The 15366-nt window shown below is 43.6% G+C and overlaps 1 protein-coding gene across 2 annotated transcripts in view; it reads left to right on the forward strand.

Moving 5' to 3' along the window:
• Positions 1–15366, forward strand: part of POLR3B (RNA polymerase III subunit B) — a 1087861-nt gene that overhangs the window by 749722 nt on the left and 322773 nt on the right. For both annotated transcript variants that reach the window (XM_085652533.1, XM_085652534.1), the window contains one exon: positions 11744–11902. In XM_085652533.1, coding sequence (XP_085508659.1) covers positions 11744–11902 — 159 coding nt within the window. The remainder of the gene's footprint in view (positions 1–11743; positions 11903–15366) is intronic.

A 15366-nucleotide genomic window follows, 5' to 3' on the forward strand; every position in this document is an offset into this window, starting at 1 on the left:
AATACAATAATACAAATAAAAAAAACACATGGTGTGATCTTTGCATCCTGAGGTGGCACAGAATGTCTTCTGGCAGTGGAGAGAGCCCTGGCTGGATCTTTTTGCCACCATCAAGAATGGACAGTCTCAAAATGTCTACGCAATGGAGTTCCAAAGAACTCTCTCTCTAGGAATTCATGCTAGAGTGGAACTCATTTATGCCTTTCCATTCCTACCTTTACTGGCTCAAGAATGACCAAGCTCAAGTCATCCTAGTGCCTCTGGATAGGGTCTGGAGAAAGTGGTATCAGGAACTTATGGGCATGAGCATCTGTGCTTTGATCATGCTAACTCTTTGGGAGTATCTTCTGTCACAGCAGCAGGTGCTGGGAATAATTTGGGACCTGATGTGGAGTCTGCAACACAGACCACTTGCAAGCCAAGCTGTCGGATGTTTTGTTGTTTGTTTGATTTTTTGGTCCAGCAAGGTCTTGCGGTGGGTTCCATTAAAGGTTTTTTGTCATCCCTTTTAGCTTTTATGGGTCTGCGGGACAAACCATCCTTGTTTAAATTACCTATTGTGATGGAGTTTATTAAAGGTTTGATACACATTTTCCCACCCAAACCGTTTGTGATGACACAGAGGTTTCTAAGTTTGGTCCTGACATTCTAATGTGAACCCCCTTTTAGCCTTTGCACAGCTGCTCATTGTGTCTACTAAACCTCAAAATCATCTTCCTCATTGCAATCACTTCAGCTCGTTGCGTGAGTGAGCTCCAGGCTCTCTTGGTGCAGCCACCCTAAACAAAATCTTTTCCAGTCAAACTGGTGCCGAGGACCAAGGCAGCTTTCTGTCTTAAGCCATGATGAGGTTTCACGTTGTGCAATCTGTCCCCCTCCCAACATTCTTTCCTCAGCCCTACCCCCCGAAAGAGTAGGGGAGACTCCATTGACTGAACTCCAAAAGAGCCTTGTGCTTTTACATCAATAACATCATAGACCATCTGGTAGACAATCTCCTTTTTGTGGGGTTTTCCTAGTCTAAGACATGTAAGGTGGTGCAGAAAAGGTCACATGGATAGTCTTGTGCATTAGGTTTTGCTATGCATTGGCCAATAAGCAGCCTATGGAAGGACTGAGGGCTCAGTCCACCAGGGGCAAGGCTGCTGCCACTGCTTTAGCACGCATAGTGCCTGTTCTTGACATATCCATGACCCGATGTGGGAAACGACCCATTTGGTCCTGCAGGACCTTTGATCTGAACGCTCTCCAAGATCCCCCCACCTTGGAAAGTACTGCTTTGGTGTGTATTCTACAGCTGAAGAATCTGAAGACTAAGTTACTTAAATATGAAGACCAAGTTACTTGCATTTGGTAATGTTCTTTCTGGTGGACACATATTCTCACTGCAGATTCCTCACTGCCCTCCCACCTCCCCATTCTGTGGATTGGTCTCTTTAATCACGCAAAAAGCTCACAAATTAGACAGCTGAATACTGGTGGCTCTTATTGTTTTGAGATCCACGTCGGAGGGTGTGAAAAGAGCCAGTTAAGAAACAATCAGCATGCCAGGGTGGCGCCTATATACAGCTCCCCTCCACCACGTCCAGGGGGAACGAGGCCAGTGCGGAGCTGCACAATGCCACCTAGTGGTGTGTGGAACATTCTGTGAAATCTTCCGCATCCAGTCTGACACCTGGGGAATATTGTAATGGTGAGAAGTCTATGGTTAGATAGTGTGCGGTTAGTATCCACCAGGAGTGTGTTACCTAAGGTAAATAACTTGTTCTTCATAGTCAACAACTGGCATCCAGAAGTGGGTCAGTCAGTGGCATGGACGTTGCTAGTAACACACTGGGGGTCTGACTGCTTGTAAATCGAGGGAGGAGCAGAGCAATGAAACTGAAGAGGATGTTCACACTCACCAGAATGCAGATGCAAACAGACAGCAGAGCAGCATGGATGAAGAAGAGTCTGGTGGAGACTGAGCTTTCTACTCAGGTGGCAAGAGTAAAGAGCTACCACCATGGGAAATGGAAGTCTGTTGACCCTGACAGTGCACGTGGTGCTGGAGAAGGAGCGTGGACTCTAAATAATGAGTTAGTAAGAATTGGTCATCGTTGAAGCTGTGTAGAAACAAATAAAGGCCACAAGACTACAGTGATGATCATCTTAACCGTGTTTTTTTGTATGCCTTATCTGGGTGTCTTGTAAGGCAGTACATGCACGGGGAGCTGGTACAGGTGCACTGGCCTGGAGATTGAACAACTTGAACCTTGTAACAAAACTCATTGGAGTACTCTGACTAGGTGCATATCTGACTGTGGACAGTTAGTGGTAAGTACTGGAAAGCATGGTATGGTTTACTGGAAATCTATGCTGTGGCTTCCATACTATATTGGTCACAAAAAACCTGCAACTGGAATTGATGGCTAAGTTGGGGCAAAAATGGGAAAGCCTCAGAAATAGAGCTGTGGTTTGAAGCCACCAGTGTCGGCAATGGTGTGTCAACTGGTGATAGGCTTGAGGGAGGAAAACACTTCCTAATCAACACCTAGTGACAAACTGGACAACATCTTAGACACCATAGCAGTATCAAGAAAAGCGCTCAAAGGTAAAATTCACTCTGTGGTAGCAGATATGAAACTGTTGTGCAAAGACCAAAGAGAACTTTCACACCATATAAAAGAAATCCGCTGAGTATATTGTAATCAACCACCAAAATTCGGTAGACACGGGTATTGGATTGACTGAATGGTTAAGATTTTTGAAGTACAAAATGGCGAAGCCCAAATTAAGATCTCGGCATAACAACATACTGGTGATGGAACTGCTTGAAAGCAAAATTGGCTGGCCTACATGGTAGCGCTACATGCAGCAGAAAGAGCCCATCACCCCAAGACCCATGGTGGCCGGTATACTTAACTTCAGGGATGTAATCCTGAAAAAGGTGAGGAATGCAGGTTGCTTCTCATTTGAGAACGATAAAGTGATGATTTTTCTCACCTACACTGCCGAAATGCTGAAACAACAGGCTTCCTTATTTGCATCAAGCGTAAACTGCATAATATGGGAGTATAATACATGGTGATGTTTCCATTTAAACGGAAGGAATTAGTGGCTGGTCGGTCACATATTTTCACTGGTCCGAAGTAAATCCTAAAACTGGGCAAAAGAACAGGTACCTGGTCAAACAATGAAGCAGAATACCAAACCTCTCTGTTATAAAACACAACAGTGTAAGAAGCCTAAATTCTGCCCTATGAACAGCCCTTCAAAGGATTAAGCCCAAAAGAAGAAAGAGGTGTTATAATGGTGGTTAACGCCACAATAGACAAATCACCGAGAGTCACTACTGATACAGACGAGGAATCCCCTGAAGAAGATACAACCTTTAACTAACTGTTCAGGAGATATGACTGCCATAAAACCATGCCTAGATTGGTGGACAATCTATTGTAAATCCACATGAGTTTGAGACATTCAATGGCATAAAGTCTGTGGTTCGAATTAAAACAATCCCCGTTATTCTACAATGAATGTAATGTTTGGTTTCTCACACTAATTAGCGGCTGGTGAGGGGCCTTCCCACTAAAGAGGATTATGTCCAGATACTCCATTCACTTAAATTCCCTTCAGATGGCAACTGGATATTCAGAATGAGATTTGCACATTGTTCCTGGATGGGGTACCGCTGCCCCACTGTCCTGGGAAGGGTTATTTTGGGATGTCTTGAAGTGGATCTGTGACGCTATTGAAGGGTCTGAATTTCCAGTTTACAGGGGTACCTCAGGTTGGTAGTGTTTACTTCATGGTGACTAGCTGAGACTCCACTGCACAAATTGGCAATGCTGTGGTCACACTGCATTCTCAGGGGCACACAGTAAATGCCACAACCAAGCAGTTATCCCAGCTTCAGTCAAGCCTACCAATTAGGAACACTGCTACTGTTACCTTGCTCACAATAACGGGGATAATGCAAGGAGACCGACTGACATACTTCTGCAGTGCCACAGGTGTTTCAATTAAGCCCCTCAGACCAATTCGCTCTCCGGATCTCGTTGGTTGGGTTTGATAGCGTGTCCCTGTTGGACTGACCCCTACAACTAGGGTCAATTACTGCACTAACTTCCTTGGTCAGCTCTTCCTGCAGGGTTGGTGCTTACCTCCATCTCGTACAAGCAGGACTCCTTGGTTCCCAGGACAAGTTTACTTAGGTATTCTAAGGCCTTTTTGGAGTTCTCTAAGGCCCGCACAAAACCGTGAGTTTGTCCGGTTCTTTTTCACCTGAGGTCAGGGTGAGCCTTAGCGAGCTCATACCGCCAAGGTGTTGTTTTTTTATCTAAGGTCCTGAAGAAAGCTTTGTTAATAAACAGTTATAAGCTGAAACATGTCGACCAAATATTAAATAGGATGTACCTGACCAAATAAAGCCAGTACTAATCATCCCACACTGTTTTTATTCAGTGCCTGATCCGTCACCATTAAAATTGTTTTGTGGACGAATCATTGGCATTTTTTAATCTTCACTATTTTTTCTCTTTTCATTCACGAGAATCTCGTTGATTTGACACTTACGCTCCGCCTTAAACAAAGCGTTGAAGCATACCAGAGGTGCAGTAGGCACCCCTGGTAGAACCCTATGATGAAGCATGTCACCGACTAGGTCGGTGAGTGAGGGTTCTATATACCCATCTGATTGATCGGTCTTGTGACATTTTTATTGATCCGTTTTGGTATCAATATAACCCTTTTTTTCTTTCCTTTATTGCTATTGGAACAAAACTCCTTACCCAACATCTCAATATCTTCCCCAACATTTGTGATATCGCTAACTGCTGACAATATTTTAATACACCTATAATTTGCAGTGGAGAATTTGGCCCCCTCAGTAGGCAAGAATAATGTCTTTGGGGAGATTGCTGAACTGCAGATAAATTGGAGGAAATCCTCCATATTCTTTAACACTGCTGGCATTGATGAATTTGTACAAAGGTTTAACCCTTGTATTCTCCGATGGGGAAATCAACATGTTCCGTTATGTAAGCATACAGATATGGTGATGCGCAAGAATGACACCATAGAGTTGAAAATAGGAATACCAGTACTCAAACTTGTAGGTTCTATACGCTTTGAGAGGAAGGAAAGGCTGGCTTTACACGTGGAGCATTAACGCTCCTTGGAGAGAGACATCATGTGTTTGAAGTTCGCACAACGCATGGCACCTAAATGTAATTCAGGAAATTACATTTCCCAGGAAGCTACAGAACCCTGTGTTTGAAAAGGGCGGCAACCATTTTGGGGTTATCAAATATAGGTTTCTTATGGTCCAGAGTGTAGATGCTAGACAATTTAGATACTTAGTTTCTGCAGCCAGGATTTTCTTACCAGAACTCAAGGAAATCATTGGAGATTATTTGATTGTTTTGGTTTTTGAAGCATGCTTGACGTCCGAGCCATATACAGAGAAGTATTCTTATGAATCCAGTCGCACCGTGGAAAAAAATAGCCACTGTTAAAATACTGTTTCAGAGATCACATTAAAGGAATATTACCTCATATTCTCTTTTGCATCTCTTTTGTTCATGTATGTGAGAAATAAAAATGGTTCTCTACTCTTTGAAAGACTTTGGATACATTTGTGATGGCACATATATTATATTAATATAATTATATAATATTATAGTAAGGTATTTATAATAGACTAGAGATGTGATTCGCTGGTTTCAGTATGAACCATATAATCCTGATGAATGTTTGTGATATTACAGTTGTATTAAGACAGGAGACTGCCTCTGCCACAGAGCTGCCCTCGGTTGCTCAACCAAATGTTTTGTTCTGACAGTGATCTGTGTCAGGCAACCTTCAGAGATGTCAATGGAGATGATTTGCCCTATGATGACGAAAATCTCTACATGGACTTGCAGGAGGCCAGTGTGGCATATACTTCTCCTTATACTCCTTACTTCACCACCGGAACCCCTCCACATCTGACTACCAATGGAGGAAAGTGTTTTATTTCCTGTGGTGATTGGATATTTTGAACCTACAATTTCCTTCTGTGGAGGTAAAGACTAATGTCCTCACAGAGGTATTAAGGCCTGGACAGGCTTCTTCTGGGGCTTTGCTACCATTCAGTGAAGCCCTTACTTACATACTGATCGGCACTTAGGCAAAGCCTTGGTCTTGCCTTCCTGCTTGCTAGGTTTCTGTTTTTTACAAACCCATTGTAAAATATGAAATCTACATATGTGACATAAATGGCTAGCTTTTTTATACCTTTTCTGGAACTATTATGTCCATAAATAGTATTTGATGTAAACTTTATACCTAAATGAGTACTCTGAGTCCCAAATAACCCTTGTTACTTTAACATTGTATGTATTACCCAAGTTCCTTTGGGCTTATTGGATCACTCTTGTTTCCTCTACTTGTCCTATAAACGCACACTGTTTAGGACATGGTCCATGAGATCTTACCAGACGTCCTGGCAGATTTGCGGGCCTCCCTGGCTCAAACCAATCACAATGGTCAGGATGTGGACAAATACATCATTAGGTCTGCCCTGGATACTGCTGATTGCTTGGGTAGGACAGTTGGCACCAATCGGGTACTCTGTCGCCGCTCTTGTATAAAATCTACAGGCTTCTCTCTGGATTTTCAGTCGTCCCTTATGGATATAACTTTGGATTGATCTCACCTGTGTGGTGAGAAGAAAGATTAGGCCTTGGGATGCTTTAAAGAAAGCAGGGTCACTGCACATTCCTTGAGACTTTAGACACCTTCCAGGCAGTTTCCCCAGAATTTACTTCCCTATCGATGTTTCACCAGAGGACTGATGTACAGGCAACGTCAAGCGGCAACGCCAAGCCCCCTTACTCCTGGAACCCAGTCCTTTTTTGGTCACAGACTGGGTTCAGGCAGACACCGTGCAGATCACCAGAGACAGCGATTATCCCAGTCCCCGCATTCCAGCAGCATCAGCCTCCAGGCCACTTTAGCTAGCCCTTAGTACCACATGACCACTCTGTAGGAGGCCAGATCTAACACTTTCAAAGGATTACATCCGGCAGATAGGGCATAGGTGCCATAGAAAAGGTGCCGGCCTTGAAAATTGGTACTGTTTGATACTACTATTTTTGTTGCCAAAGAAGGACGGAGGCCTTCGTCCGATTTAATATTCCCGCCCTCCTAATGCCTTCATATAGAAGAACAGTTTTGCGATGTTATTGCTGGTTCAGGTTTTGTCTGACCTAGATCCGGGCGACTAGATGGAAGCCGTGAACCTGCAGGACACATATTTTCATGTAATCATCCTGCAGTCCCACAGACATTAACTGTTGTTCAGGGTGGGCTAGGAGCATTTTCAATTTGCTGTTCTTCCCTTTAGTCTCACCTGTGCCCCTCGGTGTTCATGAAAGTCATGACAGTGATTGTAGCACTCCTTTGAAGGATGGGAGATACCATTTTCCCCTACCTCGATGACTGAATGTTGAAGGTGGACTTGCCAAACGCAGTCGTAGACCATCACCAGTCGGTGGTAGACCACCTGACATCAGTGAGGTTCACGATCAACAATGAAGACAGATAATTTACTACTATTGGTTCAATGTACATTTTAAGAATTTGTAGGCACTGACTTTGTTATAACAGACCCTCTTAAATATCTGTGTGATGACAACCAAACATTTTAAAAGTCTCAAAACACATGTATCCTGCTAATGCTCTTTGTTTTGACAAAAATTGTTTCATATTTTTAGAAAATTGTTTCCTTCATTTCATCCATGTGTGTTTAACATTTCTATCTGAAAGAGACAGTTAGTTACCGTAGAATTTCCCCTATGCGTCCGATTGGATCTGGAGAATTTTTTCTTAGATCCAATCGGACAGACATCAGCCAGTGACAGGGCTCGCAAGGCTTGAGCCCGGTCCGGCAGTGGGCTATCCCTCGCACACCAGGAGACAAAATGTCAAAAAGGTTTTGTCAAAAAGTGACTAAAGGGGTAGCTCTCTCCGGATCTGCACTAGACTGGCAAGGAAAAAGAAAGAACTGATGTAAGACAGATGAGTTTTGCAAATAGTCCGTATGGGCTACTTCCTCCCATTCGAGATTACCCTCATGCCACAGTCTTCCGATCACATGTCAGAGGATAATTTGGTGCTTCTCCGCCAGGAAGTCTCAGCTCTCTTGGCCAAGGGGCCTATCAAGAGGGTCCCTGTGCCTGAAGTAGGACGTGGTTGCTATTCCTGCTACTTTCTGGTGCCCAAAAAGGATAAAGGCCTGCGTCCTATTCTAGACCTCCTGGCCCTCAACAGCTTCCTCTGGAAGGAATAGTTCAAAATGCTCATGTTAGCTCAGGTCCTGTCTGCCCTCGACCCTGGAGACTGGATGGTAGCCTTGGACTTGCAGGACGCCTATTTTCATATTCCCCTCCTGCCGGCCCACAGATGCTACCTTTGGTTCATGTAGGCCACGAGCATTTTCAGTTTACCGTGCTCCCCTTTGACCTTACCAGTGCCCCTCTGGTGTTCACGAAAGTGATATCGATGGTCGCAGCTCATCTGCGCAGATCAGGGGTTCCAGTCTTCCCCAATCTCGATGACTGGCTGTTGAAGGCATCCTCTCCCCAGGCTGTCGTCTCCCACCTCCAGACTATGGCAGACCTCTTGCACTCGCTGGGGTTCACTATAAACGTGCCAAAGTCACATCAGGCTCCCTCTCAGATGCTCCCTTTCATCTGAGCTGTTCTGGACACTGTGCAGTTTTGGGCCTATCCTCCAGAACAGTGAGTCCGGGATATTCGTGGTATGATACCGATGTTTCAGCCTCTAGCCCGGATTTTGTTGAAAAGGACTCTGAGGCAGCATGGCCTCATGGCCTCCTGCATCCTGCTAGTTGATCATGCTACATGGCATATGCGGGCTCTGCAGTGGGACCTGAAGTTCCAGAGTGCGCAGAATCAGGGGAATCTTTCTGACTACATTCAGATTTCAGAAGAAACTTCAACATATTTGCAGTGGTAACTGAAGAACCAAGCTTGGGTCAGAGGCAGATCCCTCTCCCCTCCCCAGCCAGATCTAACAGTGGTGACAGATCGTCACTCCTGGGATGGGAGGGCATCTGGGAGAGGCCTAGATCAGAGGCGTCTGGTCTCTGGCAGAGTCCGGGCTCCATATCAACTTGCTGGAACTCCAGGCGATCCTCCTGGCGCTGAAAGCGTTCCTTCCCTCTCTCAAAGGGAAAGTGGTGCAGGTATTCACCGACAACACCACTGCCATTTGGTACTTCAACAAGCAGGGCGGGGTGGGGTTGTGGACCTGGTGTTAAGAGGCTCTTCTCGGCTGGAACATCAGTGCATAGCCCTGGTAGTTCCACACCTGGCTGGTTCTCTAAACGTCAGGGCGGACAAACCCTGGCATCGGTGCCTGGTGAATCACAAATAGAGTCTTCACTCGGAGGCGGTGCAAGGTCTCGTTCAGCGATGGGAAGAGCCTTGGTTTGATCTGTTTGCCACTGAAGAGAACACGCAATTACAGCAGTTCTGCACGTTGGAATTTCCAAGGCAGCACTTGCTCAGCGATGCTTTTTGTCACGAGTGGAGTTGCGGCCTCCTGTACGCCTTTCCGCTTGTACCTCTTCTTCCATGAGTGCTGAAGAAGATCAAGTGGACCGGGCTTAAGTTATTCCGGTTGGCTCTGGACTGGGCACGAAGAGTATGGTACCCCGAGCTCCTGAGCATGGCCATCGATCCTCCGATCAGGCTGCCCCTTTGGTAGGATCTTCTGTCGCAGCTGTAGGGGACGGTTCTTCACCTCCACCTGTCCAGTCTCCACCTCCTTGCTTAGAGATTGAGCAGCAACAGTTGACAGCTTTTCACCTTCTACCCGGTCTGTAATGTTATCTTGGCAGCCAGGCGTCCCTCCACGTATATGGTAGATGTCTGTCAATGGAACAAGTTTGTGGCTTGGTGCGCAGCAAAGGCTGTGTATCCCCTCTTTGTCTCTCTTTCTCAGGACCTTCTGTATTTTCTTTCTTTAGCGCAGCAGGGCTCTGATTTGGGCACTCTTAAAGGCCTCCTTGCAGCTATTTCTGCTTTCCTTCAGCTACCAGATCAGCCATCAATTTTCAAGTTTCCTATTGTAAATCAATACTATAAGGGCATTATTAATCTCTTTCCTCCTTTACCTTTCATAATGCCCCAGTGGGACTTGAACCTTGTTTTAACTTATCTTATGTGTGCTCCCTTCGAGCCTCTATACAACTGTCCTCTCAGGCTCCTCATTCTGAAAACTGTGTTCCTTGTTGCTATCACCTCTTCTCGCAGAGTGAGTGATCTTTAAGCTCTATCTTCTAAGCCCCCTTTCTTCTCTGTGCATCCGGACAAAGTGGTGCTTAGACAAGGCCTTTGTTCCTTTCTAAAGTGGTTTTACCATTTCACATTGGACAAACGCTCACTCTGCCTACCTTTTACGAAGCTCCGCACCCTTCCAAGATGGAGGAGAGAATCCACCGTCTGGACCCTAAACGTGCGCTATCCTTCTACCTTGACCGCACGAAGGACTTCTGGGTGGATGATCGACTTTTCGTTGGCTATAAAGGTGCCAAAGAAGTCCGGGATGTTCAAAATCGTACCATCTCTCAATGGATTGTCCTTTGCATAAAGATCTGCTACGCTTTAGCTAAAAAGGAACCTCCAGTGGGGCTACGTGTTCATTCCACTAGGGCTACGACAGCAACCACTGCATCAGCACGGGGACTTCCACTTCTTGGCATGTGTCAGGCAGTCACGTGAGCATCCTTGCACATGTTCACCAGACATTATTGCCTGGACAGCCAAGTCCGTAGGGACTGCTTTTTTGCCCTTTCAGTCCTCCCGGACTTTCTGGTGTGAACTTGGTTCGCAGACCCTTTTCCGGGGTTTGTATTGCTGGGGTATCTATTCTAAGGTAAGGAATCTATAACCAACTAGCTCTTTCAGATGAACAAGTTACTTACCTTCGGGTAAGAGACATAGATTAGTTGTAGATTCCTTACCACCCCACCCATCCTCCCTGCTCTGCAAACTGACTTCTAGGGATAGGAACTCTCTTGCATGGCCCTAGTTGTTGCCCACCAGTGGTCAGTGTCTTTCATGGCTCTTTTTTGCTGGCGTGGAAAGTCGTGTCAGAACTGACATCAGCGCGCAGGGATGGCGTTTAAGTAGACACCGCAACATCATTCCGGCAACCATGAGGACGACGATTGACGCGGTGTTGACCGACTGGCAGGGGTTCTGCTAAGAAAAAAATATCCGGATCCAGTCTCACGCCTTGGGGTAATTCTAAGGTAAGGAATTTATAGCTAACATGTCTCTTACAGACACATCGTTACCGAAGGTAAGTAACTTGTTCTACACCTATAACTAAAATTATTCGAGCTTCATTTTAACCTGAGCTAGTTGAATTGTAAAGTAGTGTAGTTAACCTTCTTATTTGCTTTACTTTCACAAGATCACCAGATACACCTTCTAAAAATGCCTGCTACAGAATTGTTCATTTTCATTGCATACAATCTGTTAAGTGACATTGGCAATTATACTTGCAGACTTTGATGTAGTTCTGAGTTCTTAGATGTTCATCCTAGTGTAAAGTGTTTGTGTCCTGTGCTTAAAATGTTTAATTCACAGTTTTAAACAAATGTTTTTAATGAAAATTAAGCATATGCATTGTTACTAGTCTGTGTTCACTCAAGTATAGTTACAAGTCGTGTAATTGTCAATTACAGGTTTTGGGAGATGCCTTGTGTATAAGAATGCCAAATGCACTTTAAAACGCTACACAAATCAAACATTTGATAAAGTGATGGGTCCAATGTTGGATGCAGCTACACGCAAACCAATTTGGCGTCATGAAATTTTAGATGCTGATGGAATATGTTCTCCAGGTAATAAAACATTTCTTAAATTGATTGGTTTCCATGTTGGATGCAGTAATGTGTAATGCAGCCACCCTTAATTAAAATGTTGATTTAAAGTGCCTTTCTAGTCAACAATGTGTCTATTTAGGGGCATGCTTGTTTTTCAGTCTGAGCTTATAAATCTTGCAGTTGGAAATCTAACGTAAATGTTTCCAAACACATATGCTCCTTTCATAATTAAAGAAGAGCAGGTTCACTTTCCCATGGGCAGGCATCATGTTGTGAGCTCCTCATCAAGTGTTTTTGGTGGCAGTAACAGCCAAAAATAATGTTAATGATAGGTGAATGCTCACATGCATCTCTACCAACTATAGTGGCTTTGAACTGTAACAGAAGAAAGGAGCTCTTTGCACTGTTTGCCCTATAATGCTCTTGTGTGCCCTTTGCCCATGCTATAATGATTTCTACTGCCATGTTTTGAATTCTGAGTTTCTTTTCTGTTATCGCCAATTCAAAGATTTATTCAGATAAAATTATTTTATTATTTTATTTCGGCAAAGGCAATATGATGTATTTAAATAGAGGGCTGCATTGCTAATAACTGGCTAAATATGTTGAATAAAAAATCAGTACATGGAGAAATTGGTGAGTGGGGGGCAACAAAGTAAATACTGAAGACATTTTTGGATTTCTTTTTTGTTTTTCATGTATTTTCTGAAACCAAAGAGAAAATAATCCTAAATCTTTTCCTGTACAATTATCACATTCCAACCTAGGATGTGAAGGTAAACCGAAATATGGTTTCCTGTTGGAAGGTATTCACTTAGTACCAATAGAGATTAACTTATCAAATAGTTTACACTCATTCTAATGTAGGTGAAACTTGACACTAATGGTCTTATATATATGTTGAGTATACATTAAATCTTCAGTGGGTAACATTGTACACATTATTCAAAAAGCTTAATTCCAGACAGTTATGCTGTAGCGAAACGAATCACATGCAAAATATTGGAATCTTCTTTGTAAGATTTCCAACATTTTGGAGATTTTAATTAATTCACTTTCAACATTCTTCTGGTAATCAATAATACTTGAAATAGTAAAATATACTTTGCGAAACGGAAGCAGAAACCTTTTTTCTTAGATGTAAGTTCATGATAAGGGCCCATTCCTCTTTCTGAGTTAGGCATTGTAAATAAATCGTACCAGTTATGATATATACGTTATGTAAAAAACAAACTTTTATCTTTGGATTTTATATTGTTGAACACAACATAAAGTTCATGGTCATAGGTGTCAGTATAATAATCAGAAAATACAAGTGTAAAATCATCCCTCCCACAGATTGAAGCAAGTGCACCGATTCCCAACACAGAATACATTGTTTAGCGGAATGAGCCACAACCCAGTTTCACCATATTTTTCAGTTAAGTACCTACAGCAGATGTCAATGTTCCATTCATTTCTGGTCATCTTGATCTAAAGCCCTGTCAGCTGCAAGATATTCATTGAAGGGGATCAACTTTGCCCCCCATGCCTCCAAATCCTCAACTACTATATCATCTGTTCGGGAGAGTTTCATATGCTGTTCCTCAGCAATTCCCCATTCCAACACCTATTTTATCCACAAACCTTCACTTGGGATTCTTGGACCCATCCAGCCCATTGCAACACTCTGCTTCTCAAGAAGCAACGCCAACTGGAATAGCTTGTATGATATTTACGTCCCTGGGTTTTTTGATCCCCCTCCAACATACAAGCACTGGGGGTCAAGGGGACAACCATGCCCACAGCAGCCAAAACACGGGGTACCACTAGTTGCCAAAAATTATGGACATCCTCACAGTGCCAAGCCCGGTGTAAGAATGTGGCCCCATCTTCCCACAACGTGGACAACTTGCTCCCCTGCTCAGGTTAATGCTGTAGAGTTTGGTTGGTGTTATGTAGGTACGGTATAAATATTTAAAATGGATCAATTTAAATCTATTATTGGAGGACACCTTCACTAAGGCATACTTCCAGTCTGTATCCTCTAATACACCCCCTGGTTCAAATTCCCATGCAGCCCTTGCCTTGAGATTCCTATTTGTTTGGTCCTCACAAAGTGCCCCATAAAAGAGGGAAATTAGATGTCTTCCGTCTCCCCATCGGAGTAATCCTCCCAGCGTATGTGAAGGCGGTGGCCTCGCAGGATATATGTTCTAGAGTTCCTTCACCGTGTTATCTATTTTGGCATATTGTAGAAATTGCCCCTGTCCCTCCACAAATGTCTCCTGAGCTTACTGGAATGTCATGAAGGTTTCCCCTGAGTACAGATCCCCTGCCGCGTTACATCTACCCTCCCTCCCTCCATCTGGCCATGGACATATCTCGATCAATAGAATAGAAGGGCTTTAAGTCCCATATGGTTAGTGCCCTGTCAAATGGGGCTGTACATAGTGTCTTTGTCACTGCAGTTTCCCACAGGCTTGCCATGTGGTGAATTATGTAGGGTACACATCCCTCCGCCCGGCCCCTTGCATCAGAAGGCGTGGCTGTGTTGTCCTCTCCACCACCCCCCGGAGGAGGCTCTTCTCCCAAATGTCTCAAACTGTGAGCCAGCATGCCGAAAGTTGGAGATGTGCTGCAAAATAATATAGTTGGATATCAGGGATAGCTAGACCGCCCTCCTTCATATCCCTTGAGCCCTGCTACGCTTCCTTGCCCATCTAGGTGAGATCCAGAGTCCAAAAGAAGGACTCCTGTAAAGGAAAGAGCGCATTTTGTACTAAGTACAATTACAGTTGAAGGAAGGCCATTATTGCCACTGCCACCCGTCCCATAAATGACAGGGGGAGTGTAATTTATGATATATAGATTAGTTATCTTTAAAGTGAATGGGATTTAAGTTATTTATGAACTTTTGGGGGCTGAATGCAAAATACCTAGAAAAGATTTCACTTTGATTACTAATACAGGTGATTGAAAATTAGAGACATAGGATAGTGAATTTGAAATGTTATATTCTTTTATATATATTATAATGGCAGAAGAAAATATGAATTCCATGAGAGAATAAGTAAATTACTAAGTATCAATTATACCAATACTAAATATTCTGGGATGCCAGTCCTGCCAATATTGACCATTTAATTTGAACATTTAATAAGGGATCATGCCAAATAGAGATGAGGTCAGATTATTTTTTTTTTAATGTTAGTGGGTATTATCATTAGTATTATCAAGTTTCATAATTGCTTATCTGGTGAAAATTTCATAAGTGTTTTTAGTGTGAAAAAAAGTGATCATATTATGATACTTTGTACCGGCGTTTCCCAAACCTTGGGTCACAGCCTACGGGTTGTTTGCAACCCATTGTTTTTTATGGTCGCAAATGTCCAAGCAATAAATATAAAGATCATTTTAAATTCTGTATTTCTCTTGTCAGATTTGGTGTGCTTCAAAGACAGAGGTCAAATGGCAGGCTATGCCTTCTGGTAAATTGCTGC

This window comes from Triturus cristatus, chromosome 4_1 (genome assembly GCF_964204655.1).
Source record: "Triturus cristatus chromosome 4_1, aTriCri1.1, whole genome shotgun sequence".
Lineage (NCBI taxonomy): Eukaryota > Metazoa > Chordata > Amphibia > Caudata > Salamandridae > Triturus > Triturus cristatus.